The sequence below is a fragment of the Meriones unguiculatus genome, chromosome 7 (genome assembly GCF_030254825.1).
Source record: "Meriones unguiculatus strain TT.TT164.6M chromosome 7, Bangor_MerUng_6.1, whole genome shotgun sequence".
Lineage (NCBI taxonomy): Eukaryota > Metazoa > Chordata > Mammalia > Rodentia > Muridae > Meriones > Meriones unguiculatus.
Window position 1 is genome coordinate 32,346,252 of NC_083355.1, and position 18,573 is coordinate 32,364,824.

Here is an 18,573-nt window from a genome sequence, read left to right on the forward strand (position 1 = left end):
CTTTTGTCAGCAGAGCTGCTGCTAGGTAACCTTGGTAACCTTGGTTCAAGATACTGAGTCTTTGAACAAAGACAGTTTGGTGGACAGTCACATCCGACAGAGGCAGAATAAGCATCCTGAGTGTCTGGGCGACAGTATTTCTCAAATGGGCAGGCTGGGAGAAGAGCCCTGGCTATGGACAAAGGGCTGTGACTTATACCAGCTGCCAGTTCTGGCCAGAGAGCAGTGTTTTTGCAAAGCTTCCAGGAAAGCAGGTAGAAAACTCTCCAGATACCTAGGATCCTGTGTAGAGTGTCACAGGCCCCCGCTGTGAGGAGCAGCCCTGGGGCCCTTCTGTCTACTCCTTTCTCTAGCCCACCATGGTGACAGAGACCCTCAAGTTTGGTTCCCACTCAGGAAGGGGAGCTCCTGGGCGTGCACTCAGGTCTGAAGCCCACACTGGTCTCCTGTGTGCTGTTCTCTCTGGCTACGTTTTCAGGGGCCTTGGGCCAGGAGAGGCCATTTCAGGGTTGTCCTGGTGGGATCTCAGAGCCAGGAAAGCAGACAGCCCCGCCCTTCGGTGTCAACCTAATCTCCTGTCACTTTCATTCTGCTTCCTTTTCCTCACCCTCACCCTCTCCCATCCCAGAAATACCCATACTAGGGACCTTTATGGCACCGAGGTGGTGACCGACCTCTCTGGCTCTACCTGGCTCTTTGCTCAACTGGCCTCTCACCAGCTAGGAAGCAGATCTTGAAATGTCAAGGTGGGAGATTAGCCTCCCAGGTTGATTGATGGACCTGAGGATTCACGCATCTGGGCGGGGCCAAAGCTATAAGTAGGGTGTGGCCTTGTAAGAAAGAGCCTCACCCATCTGTCCCACCTCATCCCTGTCTTCTGTCCCAGCCCCCTCCCCCTCTAGAGATTACCTCTTCACGGAGGCGCTTTTAAATTACAAACCAGCTCCCAGAGGCCAGCCTGCCGGCCACCTGGCCCTGTGTGTACTTGGGATTTATCCTCTCATTTGAATATTAAAGGCAAGCTTAGTCAGGAAGCAGATCTGCAGCTTTGAAAGTCTGCCGCGCACCCCGAATCCAGCCAGGACTGGAGGGAGGTTTGTGGGGACTGTGGGCATGCAGTATCACCCAGCAATCCTCACTGGCATGGAAAATCAGGAGTTGACTCTATTCCCAGATGAAAGCGGAGCACACTGCCTAATAGGCACTTAATAAACATTTGCAGAAATGAATTGGCGCAATCTGAATTGACAGGAATTGCGGGTTTCACTTGTGATCAGCTTTCTCTGCCTCTTGAAGCCGCTCTGCATAAATGAGAGTGAGCACTCAGTGAGCACTCAGCTTCCCATGGCCACACCAGACACACACACACACACACACACACACACACACACACACACACACACACCACACCCCATCCCGCATACTGGCTTTGCAGAAAGCTGGGAGATGGAGTTCTTGCCTTAGCTTGCCTAGACACTGGGTCTCAGAGCCACTACCTGTCAAATACCTATTAAAAACGGAGGTAGTGTCTGCCGTGTCTGCCTGCCTCACAGGCTGCTGAGGGGGTCTGTGGGAGCATGCAGGGTAAGCTGTGCTCCTCCTCCCCTGTGAGCTGAGAACCGGTACCCACTAGATCCATCTCTCCCCACTGCTGCCGACAGCTCTCCCACACTCCTCAGACACCTGCACCGCCCGTCCTAAAGTTCCCTTTGAGTCCCACCTCATCACCTTTCCTCCAGCCTTCAGGTTTTATTTGCCATCAGTAAAAGCAAGTGAAAGCCTGAAGCATACAAAAAAAAGTAACAAAAAAAAATTTACTTTGAGTGCGAAACTCTGGGTAGACTGCCACGGCAGGCCTGAGGGTCCAGTATTTCATGCCTACCAGAATGGCCAAGGACAAGCAGAAGGCAAGGCTTATGTATGACTCCTTCACCAAAGCCAGAAGGAAACTTTTCCCACCGATTCTGGCCCAGTCTGGATCCACTGCCAAAAGAGCCCCTTGGCCCTCCATCTCTCTGCCTGCCTCAGAGAGTCTCTCAGGACACAGAGACACTGGGCAGTGAGCTCAGGGCCTGTAAAAACATCCTGGGTGTGGCCAGCTGGGGCATTCCTGTAATAACCCATGTGTTTATAGCAGCATTGGCAGGAGCAGTGGGCACAGAGGAGGGAGCCTTGATGGCACCTGAAAAGCTGTTGTAAATGGGCATTCTTAGTTTATTCCTGCTCCAATAACAGTGGAGGTGAGCAACAGCAGAAATCTGTTTGCTGGGTAGTTAGATGCTGCGAGGTCTGGGGTCAAGGCACCTGCAGATTTGCTGCCATGGTGAGGGCTACCCCCTGGTCTACAGATGGCCGTTTTCTCTATGTGCATGTGACGGGGGTGGGGGACTAGCAAACCCTTTGGATTCTCTCTTTAAAAAAAAACTAATAATGTATTTATTCTGTATGTATATGTCTGCACATGATAATGTGGGTGGAGCATGCCTATGTGGAGGTCAGAGGACAACTTTATGCTGTTGGTTCTCTCCTACCTTTATATGGGTTCTAGGGGTTGAACACGGGTTTCCAGGCTTGCTTAACAAGTGCCATTACCTTCCTTGCTGGCCCCGATTCTCTCTTATAAAGGCACTAGTCTCCGCCAAGAGACCCCCATCCTTATGATGTACTCCCTTCCCAAGGAACCCCACCCCCGATACCGTGTAGGTGAGGATTTCAACGTATGTATTTAGGGATGACAGATATATTCAGACCATAGCATTTAATACCCATCCTAACCTTTGAAGCACACAGGATTTCCCCAGCTCTGGGCTAGAAAGATAGCTCAGCATTTAAGAGCATTTGCTGCTTTTGCAAAGGAGCTGAGTTCAGTTCTCAGCATTCACACCTGTAACTCCAGCACCAGGGGATCTGGTGTCTTCTTCTGGCCTCCACAGATACCTGCACACATGCACCATGCATATACATACACATGAATAAAAAGTAAAAGAAGACTGAGTTTCCCCAGTAGAAATTGGGTGTTCCAGATCTAGTGAAAGAAAAACACATGACTCAGATCCATTCTTCCCATTCCTGCCTCCACTGATTCTGTGGTCACCATCTGGGCAGATGCTGGGCAAGACAGACTCTGCCAGTGGGGTGTCAGCGCAGATACTTTATGATGCAGGGATACTGGTCCCGCCTTGCCATATGAAGCCTCTTCCGGATACATTCGTTTCCTAAGGCAGGCAGCCCAGCCTATCACTGTACCTTTTAGTGATAGCTAGCTACTCAGGGCTCTGCAGGCCTTCTCATCCTGCCCCCAAACCCCACAATGTCAGCTTTGAACATTCTTGCTCTCAGGCAAGGCGGGGGGGGGGGCTTCAACCCTCCCCTTTCCCCATCCACATCGTCGCTACCCAGTCTTCTCGCACAGAGCTAACGACAGCCATCGTGTCATAAGCTTTGAACTCAGGGATAGTGACACAGTGATAAATGAGAAACCAGTCTTCACTTGTTGGATACAGGGGAACAAGCAAGATTCTACTTAATAGAAGAACCCAGAAAGGATCCCTGGGCCCAGCCATGCTGTGTTCCCTGCCCACCCCACCAAGAACCTGGGAATCGTTGGCAAGAAATATTGGGAGGGTAGCATGTCAGGGCAGAGTAGGATGGGAATAGGTTGATCCTGCTGCTTCCATTCAGCCCTAGGCCTGGGGGGCCCATGATCACACCTCTAATGAACCCACCCTGTCCAGGCCCTCCCCGAGCCTTGCATGTGTCTTTCTGTCCAGCCATCACATGCTCCTACTAGTTCAAGCTTATGCTTGAGAAAAAAAAAATGACCCTTCGCTCACAAGTAAATTATGCATGTTACCCATGAAAGCCCTTTGAATGCCAAATCACGTAAATTAATAGGATTTTAGAATAGAAAGCACCAACGGGATTTCCTCAGCTCTGTTGCTCTTACCTTGGGCAATACTAATAAAAACTAGGAATAGAAGGTTTTAGTCCACTTGTGCCAAGCAGTTCACACTCTGGTCTCCTTGACTCCTCACAGCAGCTCCACAAAACAGGCACTAGTTGCTGTGTTTCACAAAGGAGGAAAAATGAGGCAGGGAGGGTAGGAGGGGTGCGTGTGTGTGTGGGTGCGTGTGTGTGTATGTGTGTGTGCCCACACACTCACGAGAGTACATGAGCCAGAAATCAACCTCGGGTGGCATTCTAGAGTCACCATCCATCTTGTTTATTAAAACAGGGTCTCTCATTGTCCCAGAGCTTGCAAATAAGCCAGGCTAGTTGTCCATCAAGCCCTGGGGAGTCACCTGACTCCACCTTCCCAGTTCTAGGATTACAAGGATGTACCATCGTGCCCAGTTTTTATTGTTGTTGTTGTTGTTTTGGCAGGGGTGGGGGTGAGTTTGATTCTGGGAACCAAACTCAGTCTTCATCTTGGTAATGCAAACATTTCACCAACTGAGCCATCTCCCTCCTTTAGCCACCTTTGTCCCTGTTTGTTTCCCCTCTCTCTGCTGTAGGGCCTTGGTCTATTCATGAAATAGACATGGCTTTCTTGTCCAGTGGGGGAAAGACACAAGGAAATTCTTTGACCTAGAGAAAGTAGCCACTACTGTTGTCGTTAACATGGCTTATTGCCAAGGCCAGGCCTTTTGTAGCCAAGGAAAGGAAAGCATGGAGAAAACTGTTTTTCCTTCCAGGCGGTGAACTGAGGTGTTCCTCTGCTAGCTGTTGGGATTTTTAAATGTTGTATTTCTGTACTAGTTGTCAGGTTGATACCCTGAACCCCCAAAGAGCCTCCCTCAACCTCAGGACTCTCCCCGGGATAGAGTTGGTGCCCAAAACAGCCTGCCTAGAGACAGGGCAGACAGTCTCCATGCCGAAGGGGATGAGATTGCAGCTTCATATGTTCACTTACGGAGCTGGTGATGGGACCCAGGTCAGAGCCAAAGCTTCCAGAAAGTGGGAAGTTCTGGGCATTTAGCAACTGCTGTCCCAGTCTACAGAGGTGGCTGATGTAGGACTAGTGACAGTGGGAGCCCGGCTGAGGTGGGTCTGTTCAACAGCCTCCATAGGAGGAAACGAGGGCCAAGCATATCACATTTAAATGGTTGAGAGAAAATACGATTTTGGCTTTCTCTGTCCATTCTGTGTCTGAAAATCTGGGTGACAGGAGGTAGCGTAAAAACTCAGAAATATGTTTAACTCAGCTGGGTGGAAGTCATGGGGCTAGGTCAAGGTTCGCTGTCCTGGGAACTCATTCCTTCCTTTTCTTCCCTCTTTTCCATCTTGGAGGGGTGGAGAAGATGGAATGGCCACCCCCTCTGCTTCTAGACTGAGTAGTCTGATTGTTGTCTTCAGCTCTAAGCAGCTAGTTACTTGAGCTCAGTGGGGAGCCTGAAGCAGACAGAAGCTGGAAGGTTCCGAGGCACAGGGGACCCACAGTCTCCCGAGGCTCAGCTTATCATTAGCCATTTGTCTTTGTCCTAGGAAGTCAGTTTGTATGTAGTCTAGTTGCAAAATGCCATCCCACAAACAGAACCCTAATTTTCCCACCGGGAGCTAACAGTCATCGGGCAGGGACAGAGAGTGTCCATCTCTGCTGTGGTCCCAGTGCTTAGGACAGTGCCTGATACGTAACAACCATTCTGTAAACAGGTAGCAGGAGGCCAGGCGTTGAGAACAGGTCTTAGAGGGTTCTTTGGCCAACATGGGTTCTGAATGCAGTGCTGTGAGGGCCTGAATGACTTGAGGTAGAGAAGGCTCAGACTGCTGCTAAGCTAAAGTCACCATAGAGACCCCCATTCTAGGGGAGGCTGGACCTGGCGGCACAGGTCTGTAATCGCAGCTGCTTGAGAGGCATAGGAAAGAAGCGCAAGTTCAAGACCAGCCAGAGCAACTTACTGAGACCCTGCCTCAAAATGAGGGGTAGAGATGCAGCTTAGTGATCGAGGATTGGCCTAGCTCACACAAGGCCCTGGGTTCGATATTTTAAAAGAAAGGAAAGGAAAATACTGCCAAAAACCTGGCACTTCACAGACACGTCTCCGTGTACCTTCCTGTATTCCCACCCAAACATCTAAGGAGCCAACATATGTCGAGCAGGAATTGCATTAAAACTTAACTGTGGCACAGTGGAAGCATGTCCTGCCTGCCTTTCGCATTTTAGTGCTAACACCCTGAAGAGAGAGCAGCCCCAAGCTGTCTACCCCTCGCCTTTGGCCACAGACAGCCTTCGTTTTCCAGTTTGGCCTCTCTGCTTCCTCCCCAGGGACAGCTGTCGGATTCTGAATTATGTATTTTCTCTGCTGTAGCCAAGAGCCAACAGTGAGGCATCCTTAGCCCATTTTCTCTTCAGCCTCCCCCTGCCTCAAGCGGCAGCCCCTGGCCCCCTCACCTGTCTAGAGGATCTGCACAGCTGTTAGTACCTCCTGGGAAAGCTGGCCTCACTCCTCAAACAGTGAGTCTTAAGACAGGTTCCTGTTTTGAATGCCAGGAGCTCAGGGCTTATTCTGTTCTTTTTGAAACCAACGCGCATCAGCTCCGTCAAAGCAGACCCTTTCCGTTTGATCCAGGAAATGTGTCCCTTTGGTGATTAGTTTCGCCTTCTCTTTGGAGCCATCATTCTGATGTGAACCGCCCCCCCCCTCGCCCCTGGTTCCTCTAGCTCCAATTATGTGCCAACAAGATTTCTTCCAGCCTCACCCAGAAGTCAGAGCTGTGAATCTCTCTGTAAAATGCTGAGCCCTGCTTACCCCAGGCAGGCCTGAGCAGCCTGGGCCAGCCAGAGTGGCAGATGGCAGTGTTTCCAAACTCGTGTAGGACATGTTTCCTACACTCTGGGTAACAGTTTCTTCTTTTGGTAGCTTATTTTCCAGTATTTGGATTCAGGGAAGCAACATTAGATTAGCCAAGACTGTTTGAACCAGCTATAGAAACTACTTGTAGGGAGAGGCCGGGTGTGCTGGGGGAGGGAGCGGCAGAGCACTTGATCAGGCAAACGTAGAAGAGACTGTGTGAATGGGACTTGAATTTAGATCTTCCATATCGTTCCTCCCGAGGCTATAAGGGGCTTCAGAATTCTCTTCATTCTTTTGGGGATCCATGACACATCCCAGGTCACAGACATAAGTATTGTCCCAGTGAGAACTCCAGCAGCATCCCGCAAGGGAACTCCTGCCCTGCAAGCCAACGTCTCTTCCAGATGAGTACAGGGAAAGGAGACAGAAAAGACTCTTGACCTCCCAGCCGGTCAGACAGGAAGGAAGTAGAACCTTCTCAGTGTCTGCAAAAAGCAGACGCGCGCACAGCTTCCTCTAACTCTAGCTCTAATGGCTTGTTTGCATAGTGTGTCAGAAACTCCAGGAGGCTTGATTCTGTGGGTGAGGGTCGGGCCAGGGTCATCTGTGGTTTTGTGACGCTCCTCCGGGCAAGATTGGAACCCACTGTTCTGAATGGAGTCGAACACAAGAATCTGATCCCTCCATATTCTCAGGAAGCGTGTTTGTACATGTTTACCTGTCATTTGCACCTGTATGCACACAGAGCAAGGCCGAGGACAACTTTCAGGCGTCTGTTCTCTGCACCCGCCTTGCTGAGGGAAGGCCTCTGTAGCTTTGGCCTACTGCAGACCAGCTGGTCAGTCCTCCTACATGGGATTGGAGGCACAGACTCAGGTTAATCAGGCTTGCTCGGCGACGCTTTTACCACTGAGCCATTCTGCCAGCCCAGTGACAGACCTTTATCACCCCAGGGCCTCAACTTTGACTCTATCCCAAGAAGCTTTTAAAGGCCCCGGTGCCTGGCTGTACCAGCGACTGAGCCAGTCATGATCCCCAGGGACGTCAGCATGTGTAAACACTGTAAACCCTGTGGTTCTCAAACCAGGGTTGAAAATCAGCACGCTGGGCAGAGCTCAGCACTCCTGTTTACCACAGGCTGCATCCTCTGTGGCGTTTGCCTTGCTTCTGGGAGTACGTGAGTTTCCACTGGAGGATCAGGGGAGTCAGGCTGCTGACTTGGCTGTCCACGTAGTGTTGTCCTTCGCTACACTGGACCCAGAGGAGCAACTCCCAGCCCTCGCTCACACAAAATAGCAGCACATCCTGGACGGCCTTCACTCACACAAGGTAGCAGTGCATCCTGGCGGTAGGCAGCAAGTTTGGGAAGACTCTGAGGTGGAGGCTGAATGGTCCATGTGACTGAGTCCTGCCCTAGAAAAGATTGTCACCCAGCAAGAGAAATAAAATATGCATATAAAAATAGCTGTGCTTAGGTAATACAGAAACCAGTGAATGCCACAGAAGCAGGAAAAAGTAGATGCAGTATCATAATTAAAAAAAAAAAAAAAAAAACAACTAAGCTGGGCAGCGGTATCATATACCTTTACTCCCAGGCCTTGGGAGGCAGAGGCAGGTGGATCTCTATGAGTTCAAGGCCAGCCTGATCTACAGAGCATGTAGGGCAACCAGGGCTACACAAGAGAAACCCGATGGATGGATGGATGGATGGATGGATGGATGGATGGATGGATGGATGACCATTGACTTATAATTTGCAGTGAAGCATCATGACTCCACAAAGTCTGTGGTGTTGTGATGTCTTTCACTTAGATAAGTCGCTAATTCCATGGTTTTGTTAACATCCGCCCCAGAGGACTTAGGATTGTCATCCTCATAGATAGACAGGTCTGTGCAGGGCCTGCAGCTAAGGGACTATAAAGGCCATCTTGCCATCCAGCCCGTCTTGTAGCTGAGAGGAATAATGTATCCTGCCCAGGTCACACAGCAAGCAAGACGGGTGTCAGTCAGGGCTGGAGGCCCAGACCACCTAACGTCATCATCCATTCTGGCTCTGACCCCATCCACCAAGAGTGCTACGCGATACAGTCTACTCTTACCCGGAATCCCTTCATTAGCCCACTTCTAAGTCTTCGGGCATCCTCTCTGTGACTGGAAGGCTCCCAGCCAGGAAGAATGTTCATTCCTGTTCCCAGAAAGCCAGCCTCTAGCTTTCAGCCCCTCTGGAATTTGATCAGCAAAACATCCCTCCCCTTTCTGCTGGATTCATTACTCAGGTATCATGTCCACTTGGGCAGTTACCATCAGTAGAGATAAGCAGACTACGTGCTGTTATTTTGTGGGAATTTAGCTTTAAAATGGCAGCAAGAGAGGAAAGACCTGGTGAAAGGTTCCAGGTCATGGCTACCCGTAAAGAACTCAGGTAGGCCCCGATGTCCCTGTGGCCATGTAACCATGACTTCTATTGTGGAGAAAGCAGGACAGCCACCATCTAGGAAGCCTTCTGTCTTGCACACCACAGGGCCGGTGGCTGGAGCCATTCTACTGGCTCGCTCCCAGACATTGGCCTGAGTACTTTGTACATACATATGGATCTTGCCCTAGAATAGCCATCGCCTGCGCATAGAAGGTTAAACAGCTCACGGTTGGTGAAAGGCTGGGCCGATTTGAACAGCTGTGCCTCAATCACCATAGCCACTAGGGCGATTCTTTGGTTTCTAGAATCCCTAACCCACCCCAACACATACCTGCCCCCACTACACTATACCCCAGGCAACACTTCCCCACACAGACATACACTCCCAACACAAACTCCCGAAAGGACGCCCACCTCGCACACAGCACACCTTTCCTACATCTAGGTCGTATACTTTGCAGGTCTGTGGAGAAGCCGTTGGGGGGAAGGGTGACCTCTGAAGTTGGACAGCCCGACAGAGCAGGGCGGATGAGTGGCAGGGGGCGGGGGTTGGTGCTGAGCAACAGACATGAGTCATGCTTGGCGTGGGACGCGGGTAGAGGGTGAAAATGTGGCTCTGTCTAGTGTCTCAGAAGGAAGAGCTGACAGCCTGAGGGACCGTGCCTGGCTGCAACCTGCACACACAGAGTGGCTCCCTCTGCAGCCGCCTCTGGGAAACAAACCTCTTAGTTCACCTCAGAGGCTGAAGAAACGCTCCTCTCCAGCAGAAGCCTTTATCTAAGATGAAGGATAATGGATTTTTGGACAATTATTATTTATATTATTATTATTCCTCTTTCTCTCAGATTTCTTGTCCAAACTGCTTAACTCTACAAATAGATAAAAAAAAAAAAAAATCTTAACTGACCCGACTCCCTCCCTCCAACCAGCATCTTCTCATGCTCCCAAAGAAACCTCCTAGGTTATATCTAGGGTAAGAAAGCACAAAAAAAACAACTGTCCTTTTCCTGCTGCTGCTTCCTCCCTAGCATCCCTTGAGCCCTGCTCTGGGCCTGCAGCAGGAGGCTGGGTGAAAGGAGGTTGGGAGAAGGAGAAATAACCTGACTTCTTCCTTATTTTCCTTCAGCACTTTCCACCAGCACCATCTTCAGAAATCTAGAGCCTGCGTGGAAGAGCTGGGGAGAGCACTAGATGGGGAGTCCCATCCCGGGCTCCCCCTGGGAAGGGGGAGCAAGGTCTTCATGGCGCTGGGACACTCGTTCCCAGCCCGGGAGAACCGTGTACAATTATTTCACCTGGATCTTTCTTTTTCCCCTTCAACAGCCCTATTACCATATTTAAATGCAAGTATGTCTCTTTTTCATTGGCACTTTAAGTAGCATAGCCTGACCTCTTTAGAGTAGCTCTTTCCCTTTTTTGGACGTCTTGCCCTCCGTAGAACCCTGTAGCTCAGACCATAGTCTTATAGTTTAGTGGGCTTCTAGTTGGCTCTGTGTGGAGGAAGTTCCTCCTTTCTTTGCTCCTCTGCTCCCCGCTCTTCCGGTGCATGTCTTGTCCCCTTGTCCTATAGAAGTGCCTTGTCAGACAGGCTCTGTGGCTAAAACCAAGCAGCTCTTTTGGGGGCTGTTTGTTGGGTTTGCAGGGGCTTCTGGTGCATCATTTAAAAAAAAAAAAGTAGCTCCTGGAAATGGGTCTTGGGGCCAGGCTACAAATGTCTCCCTGGCGGTAGAAGATATTTGTCTTTATGGGTGTGGAAGTACGTCTGTATACGCTGCAGTGTGTGACTGTGTGTCAGGCTAGTGGTCAGAGAAGCCTGGGCAAGAGGAAGACTCGCCCCCCCCCCCCTCTTTCTTGTGGACGTTTTGCAGCCACATGTTCAGCCTCAGCCTCACCGCTGCCCGGCCTAGCTTTTCTGAACAGTGCAAACCATAATCAAAAAAGGAGCCCTGGAGGCCTCTCCAAGCTGACTTGCTCTGACAGTGGCCTCACGAGCTGGAGTCACACCTGAGTTCCTTGTCATTGCCGTAGGATGGGCTGGGATAGTCCGGGACAGGTGACCTGCCTGAAATATCAAAGCCCTGTGTTCCATCTCTGGTATCACAGAATAGTAGTATTATAACTCTGGGAAGATCAAGACACTGAGCAGGATCACGCAGAGCCCCTCACCCCAGGAAGAGCCCCAAGCCCTCTGCCATCTGACTCCTGTGCATATACTCACCTGAAAAGACCCACGTGCTTTTGCCCTCAGGCCAGGGGCCGTGGCACTGCTGACAGGAAGTTTTGACCGATCTAGAGCTCAGGTGGCCAGATCTTTGGAGAACTTCTGGGAGTGAAACCATCTCTAGGCCATGGCACCTCTTCTGTGAAGAAGCTCGGCCCAAGTGCTTCCGTCCTTGGAGCTCCCCACCCCCAGGATCCCTGTAAAGGGTAGTGGGCCAGGCCTGCGGCAGCAGCATGGATCAATGCAGGGCCATCAGAGACCTCAACTCAGTTCTGCAGAGAGAGAGGTCCTCCTCGTATTTGAGTTATCGCTGTGTGCTTCCTAGAATACACTTCCGGGGTGACCGGTGTGTGAGATTCAGACAGCTAAAGATACTGTGCCCTCCAGAAGCCCGAGAGCCACTGATCTGTACTGCCCCCTCCCCCAAAGCTGCCTGTGAAGCCTTTCCCGGCTGTCTCTTGTGTGAGCTGGGGTCCTCGGTGGCTCCTTCTGATTCCGCCCCGCCCCCTCTCTCTCCAGGCTTCCCAGCAGCGGCTTATGGACCAGTGGCGGCGGCAGCAGTGGCGGCGGCTCGAGGATCAGGTAGGAAGGTGTGCGGGGCAGGCGGCTCCCAGGCATGCCTCATGTGCAGGGGAAGGTAAAAACCCTGCCAGTCTGTGTGGCTGCGTCTGTCCAGCACTCCCCTCACCATGGCCCAGGGGAGGGGGCAGGGACAGGGAGGCACCACCAAGGCCCAGCTGCCCAGGGCAGTTCCTACAGGAGTTTATCACAGTTTAGGGGACCGCAAACCCCAGGCAGAGTTGAGCTCCCACTAACAAAGAAAAATTACCCTTTCCCTTTGGCTTTGGACCACCCCATCTTCAAGCCCAGTTTCTGGGAATTCTGGTCACTGCTGTCCTTGGCTTTGGCAGGTTCAGAAGGTTTCCTTCCTTGGGTCTCTGACCTGGTCAAAGAGGTAGAAAATAGGCTCTCTCCTGCCAAACCTGCCAGGTGGGCTTTTTACTCTGGATCAACTCCCAGAGCCTTTGAGGCCAGATACGGACCAATTCTTGAGGTCAGAAAAGGAGCGAGCCTGCTGTGGCCTGAATCCCTGTTGCTCCGGACTTCCTTCTGAGTCAGGCAGCCACCAAAGAAATTGGAACTTTCTCTCCCAAGACCTTTAGCCTTTTAAAAGAGCTGGAACCCTCTGGTGGCCAGGGAACACTTTTCCAGCAATACTATAAGGTCCAGCGAGAACCGGGGAGTCTTACCCCACCAGGAGTGCCAAGGGCTCTCTGCCACGCACTGGACACCCCTGCTGAGAGCTGCTCTCTTTCCACCTTGCTCCTCCCTCCTCTGAGCAGCCTGCTTCCCAGCTCTTTTACCCCCGCCCTGTCACTCTACCCCCTTGGGGCAGGACGCACCAATCTAAAATAACCGGGCTCTGAAGAGAGTGGGACAGGGCAGGGTGCTGGTACCAGGAAAATGGAGCATTAGAAGCCCAGAGGGCAAATGCCAAAAACCCAAACTGGCACAGCGAGGCTTATAAGAGAAACGTCAGAGAAGATCCGTTCCATGCAAACAGGCACTGCCTCCGAGCTACAAAGGATCCTCTTCCCCCCCAAGACACCCCCTGGAGGTTTTGTTTTTGTTTTTGTTTTCTTGGGAGGGGGTGGGTAGAAAATTAATTGAGGGTGGGGCTGCCGAGGGGCAGTTTGCCAGAGAGCTGGTGATTGGCAGTTAGGCTGAGGAGTCCAGGTACACTCTGGACACTCTCAACTCCCAGCCACTCTGGTCGGTAAAGGTCGCACCTTGCACGCCAGCCCGCACCCCTTGGCGTCCCAGCTGCCAGGCTCCAGGACGGGTGTACAGTTGCATTACGTCTTCCTGTTTCTGGCTTTGGGGTTTTTTAATTTGAATGCTTTGGGGGAATGAAAAAAAAAAAAGACAGAAAGAAAGAAAAAGCCTCATTCCTGTGCCTGGGAGGGGAGAAAGATCAAAAAGAACAAGTCTTGAAATTTGTGAGTGTTGTTGTTTGTTTTCTCCGTTCAGTTTCTTTCTTTTGATAACTTGGATTATGAAACTAAACTTTAACCCGAAATTAACCCTGCCTCTCTCCCCACCCCAACCCCGTTCCCCTTGACTTCATGGCAAGTTTAAAGGGCAGTATGGGATTCTTTGCGAGTCTGAGAGCCGTCTCCCTGGTCTGTGCCCTGTTCTGCCACTCTGCCCATGCACAGACCTTCCCACCCCCCACCCCCCCCCACAGCCAGGCGGGAGCCCCACTCACCCATCCCTCTAACTCCTAACCCTCAAGGTCATCTCCAACCACACATTTTGTTTCCAGGATCAGTGATGTTTTATTTGTAGCCATTTCCATCGGGAGCCAAATCTCCCACAGGCCATCAAGGTCAGCCATGCTCATTGCTGCACTGTTAGTGAATCGTATTCAGGAGTAAGCTCCCCAAAGCCCCTGCCCACCCCAGCCTGGGTCAGCACAGGGAGTAAATCCTCAGCTTGAGGTACCCACCCAAGGGGAAGCCCCCAGCACTGCCTAGTGGCTGTAGGCTTGGGCTGTGCCCACTGTAGAGAGAACATGGCCTGATCTGCTTGTGGAGCCGAGGGCGCCCAGCCCAGAGCTCCATCTTTGGACCTGGACCAAAGCTGTAAAGTTTGGGGAAGGCAACTCTGCCTTTTTGTTGTAACACATTTTGGCCAGTAGGGGGACCGTAGTTACCTTCTTTTCCTCTAGAAGATCACCCAAACTCTGAGCCTGGAGGGTTGTCCGGTTAATTTACCTTGAGTTGGCAAGACACTCTGCCGTGAACTGAGAGAAACCGTACATCAGTGTATGCACTGCATCAGTTCCCCATAGGGTTCCCAGGCACTTGACGAGCCAAATTCCCCTGTACCAGCCCCTCAAACCTTGCCTCACCCCACCCCCAGCTCTTTCCCCAAAGCTGAGGCTGGTCCCACGCCCCACCTGACAAGTGACTACGGGCTCTAGGAAATGTGTCTCTGCTTCCAGGGACTCCTGGACTTGGTTAGGGATTAGATATCTTACGGAAGGCAACTTGTTCTTTTTTTTTTTTTTTTTTGTCATTATTTTTCTCTAGCCCCACTGTTTTAGTTCTCAACCCACTCAAACCCCACCCCTTTGTTTTGACTTCTCCCCACCCCACCTCCACCCCATGTTGGGAAGCGCCTGCTGAGGGCCATGGGGGTGGGAGGCAGCTTGGATCTTTCTGAGGGTGGCAACTTGTATCTGTCAGGGCTGTGGTGTTGAGGCAGCCAAGGGGAGGCCTTGAGTTTCTGCCTCAGCCTGCTCCTCTGGGCTAGCCTGCCTACCTTTTCTTACTCCCAGAACCTGAGGTGAGCAGGGCACAGGCTCCCCAGCAGGGAATCCCCCTGCCGACTCCTAGATAACTTCACTATCAGTGGTCACTTTCCTTTCACGTTCACCTGGTAGTCCGAAACCGTCATCTTTTCTTGTGCTCAGTCAAGAGTTTGTTTATTTTGATTGTGCTCATTCAGTTCCAGCGGCACCCCTCCCCCATCACGTCCCATCCAAACATAAATCTGGTTTGACAATCGACACCTCCTGCTCCCCTTCCTTCCCCCCCCCCCCCCGTCCCCCATCCCAGCCAACCTGAGGAAAACAGTACCAATTCTCAGGGTACTTTTATGTTGGGGTGACCTCACTGGTGGGCCCGTGTATCACACTCTTAGATCTTGCAGGACACGCCCCTGGTATCACCTCCCCGCCCCTCCCCACCCCTCCGGCCCCAGCCAGGACCCCCTTACTGAACTTTATACTTGCCAGCTTTATTCCAGTCTAGTGACATGAGCTCCTGATGGTGGTGGTGAGTGTGAGCAGTCACGTTTCTGTTGTCTTTTCTCTTGCTTGGTTGGGGCTGCGGTGAGAGAGTGTCTCTGAGGCATACTTTCCCGCCTCTCTTACACTAGGACCTGCACACCTCCTCTCAGACACTCTTCTGAGCACGCTCAGCAGGAAGGTTTGTCCACACCTGTTAACCCTCTCAGTGTCCAGCTTCCTGTTAGTACCAGCTGGTTTGCATGTTTTGCTTGTTCAGATGAAACAGTTCAAGAAACAAACTCATATCCAACTCTCGAGAAATGTCTTTTTTTTTTTTTTGTACACTTTACGTTTTCTTTCTTTCTTTCTTTTTTTTTTATCGGTTACAACTCCAGAACACCTGTTGTCTAGTAAAACATTTCACACCTCCCTTGCCTGTTCTTAGATTGTATGTATCTGTGGGACTGAACTAAATGCATGCATTGTAGTAGATGTCCTGGTAGCTGTACTTGTAGAACATGCATTGTTGAGTTGATATTACAGGGTCTCCGAAGGCGCGGCCCAGTACCGCTGTCTGAAGGACAGCACGGGGACCAGGAAGAGGAGGGGTTCCATGTTTTTCAATGTTGCCAAGGGGCTTGGATCCATGTTCTCGCCATCAGCCACCACCACCTCTCCTCACGCCCCTCACCTCCTCCACTGACTGGCTCACCACCCTCAGCTCTAGCCTGTCCAACCAAGGTCTTGCCTTCACCGTAGTGGAAGCGAGTGGAGCCAGAGTCATCTTGTTCTCACCGGGTTCTTATCTTCCCCACCAAAGCAACAGATCTCTTCTTAAGGCCATCGGCCAGGCTCCTCTAAGCCCAGCTTCTCCTCGAACCCTTCAGGGACATAGGCCCTTGAGAACACCACCCTCTGGGTAGAGGGAGGTGAGATACAGTAGGGAAGAGACGGAGAGCTTCAGCCCCGGCAGACAGCGGGTACTTTTGACCCTGGAAGGTGTTGACATTGTCTCTTACGGGTGGTGACGATGAAAGGGGCCAACGGCGTGAGTGATGGCCTGGCATCCCTAGTGCTGGGGCCTGGCACAGCTTCTCAGGGAAGAGAGAAGCATGAAAGGCCTGAGACAAGCCAGAGAGCCACCCAGTGGACAGCAGCTCTGACCAAACCCTATGGTCAGGCAGGGCATAGGGCGGAGCTTGTAGGGTACATGTTGTCTATCATGGGGCACAGAACTCAGGAGAAAGTCACAGCGTCCGTAACGTCTTCAAAAGGCTATGTCATGATAGAATGAAATAGAAGCCTGGGGGGGGGAGACGTGATGCTCTGCCAGAGTTAGAACAGATAGGAACTGAGCACGCGCCAGGCCAGACAGAATGAGGACACAAAGGCTCCAGGTGGAAAGATCCAGGAGGAGCCATCCTTCCAGCATGGTCTCCCTGGGGACAGGGGAAGCAGACAAGAGAAAATGGCTGGGGCTGGGCTTCAATGCTGCTACAGATGCAAACTGACCTAGGGCTAGGGAGGAAGGGCAGCAAATGGGAGCAGAACCCAGAGAGCAGAACTCCAGGCCGCTGACCTGCATCCTGGGCCCCTCAGAGCTGCAGCCCAGGAGGCAAGTGGGCAGACTGGCACGCCTGCCACAGGACCGTGCAGCCTCTCCTGAACCAGGGGAGGAGGCTAGGAGCCAAGAAACTGGCATGGACATCCCAGCCCTTCTAAGATGGCTCTGGGGCTCCGCTGCCACTCTTATGAAAGTACCTCAAAGCTCTCCACACCCTGGCTGGAGGACATCCCGCAGCCTTCATGGAGAGGACATGAGCAGAAATCCTGTGGCTTTTAGGAGGGTGCTGTTTCACACACTGTAGTCCCTGACCTGATAGTGACCACTTCCAACTCAATTTTAAAATGGGAGAGTGAGCTGGGAAGATAGTTTAGTAAAAATGCTTGCCACACAAACACGATCTTACTTCAGATCCCCAAAATTCGGAGAGGCCAGATGTGGCAGAATGGGACGGCACATACCTGTAACCCTCGCGTTAGGTGGACAGGCAGGCAGATCCTGGACGCCCATGGGAAGCCAGTCTAGTAAACTAAGGTGAAAAGCAGTAAAGGAAAACACTTGCCATCAACCTCTGGCCTCTACTCATGTGCACACATGAGATAAGTACACCTTACACACACACACACACACACACACACACACACACACACACACACACAGATCCATCTACAGACACAGAGGAGCCCATGCCTCGATGTGTGCCTTCATCTTTGGAAATAGCTTTCCTGCACTTCTGTCAGCAAGATCTGATGGGGAATGAGTTGGGGGGGGAGACAGGACAGCTCTCTGTTAGCAAATACACACATCCTCTTGGGGGCTCTTCTCCTACGTGTGGAGAAAGTCATGGAGAGAGCCTCTCCTTAGAATATTGTCACGTCTGTTGCTGTACATAGAATTGGTATAGTGGGAGAGAAAACTATAACCCATCAGGACGAGGTACCCCAGCTAGCCAGACTTACCTCACCTACGAGGTGTTACTTCAGCGTTCATTTCTCAGGCTCTGGCCTGCATTCTGGAGAACACCTGCTTCCCAGGTTGTCATTAAAGTGTTCATTTCTGAGAGAGCCAGGACTTTAGCCATAAAGACCGGCAATGGGTTTTAAGCAACTTCACTGAATCTCTAATAATGTGCACAGGCGCCCACTGCTGGCCTCAGCTTCATTCATTTTCCAAGGGCTCTCGGACCAGCCCTGTTGAGGATATGATACATCAGCTCCAATCAATAATTTTGTAATAGAAATACCATGCACTTGATAAATCAACTCTAGAGCAATTAGTGACTAGCCTTAAAGTCCAGACTAAAGTATAAGTTAATCCTGAAGCAAATGGAGTGAGGGAATGTTAATGGTCTTTAAATCAGTGGAATGGTTCTCAGTAGGTGACGTGTTCCTGCCTGTCCCTTGAGTGGATTGGCCGTCCCTTGAATGCTGCCTAGAAAGCCGGGGCCCAGCTGTCTGGAGGAGTAGTGGCAAGTATAGTGGTTCTCTCCGGCACTTCACGTGTGAGGAGAACACGTTGGACAGGAACCTAGAGACCCATGGCCACTGGTTGAGGTACTGATGAGTGTGGGAGCCCTGAAAGGCGGTCACTGCATTTGTGAAGCAGATCTCATACGGCCCAGGCTCCCCCTCCCCCACCTCTGACTGCTGAGTCTTCTGGGTTAGTCCAATACTGAGCATCAAACCCAGGACCTCATGCGTGGTAGATGAAGCACATTATCAACTGAGCTACATCTCCAGCGACTTCTCTAGGTAGGATAGAGCGACACCCCCGAACAGCTGT

General features: G+C 51.5%; 1 protein-coding gene across 9 annotated transcripts in view; it reads left to right on the forward strand.

Annotated features, from left to right (window-relative positions):
• Msi2 (musashi RNA binding protein 2) overlaps positions 1–18,573 on the forward strand; it is a 359,282-nt gene that overhangs the window by 326,442 nt on the left and 14,267 nt on the right. For 3 of the 9 annotated variants that reach the window (XM_060387000.1, XM_060387001.1, XM_060387002.1), the window contains exons 11-12: positions 10,534–10,557; positions 11,951–12,013. In XM_060387000.1, the coding sequence (XP_060242983.1) occupies positions 10,534–10,557; positions 11,951–12,013 (87 nt within the window). Of the gene's footprint in view, positions 1–10,533; positions 10,558–11,950; positions 12,014–15,376; positions 15,427–18,573 lie in introns of all 9 variants that reach the window. The other 6 variants (XM_021647888.2, XM_021647887.2, XM_021647889.2 and 3 more) reach the window with 3 other exon arrangements.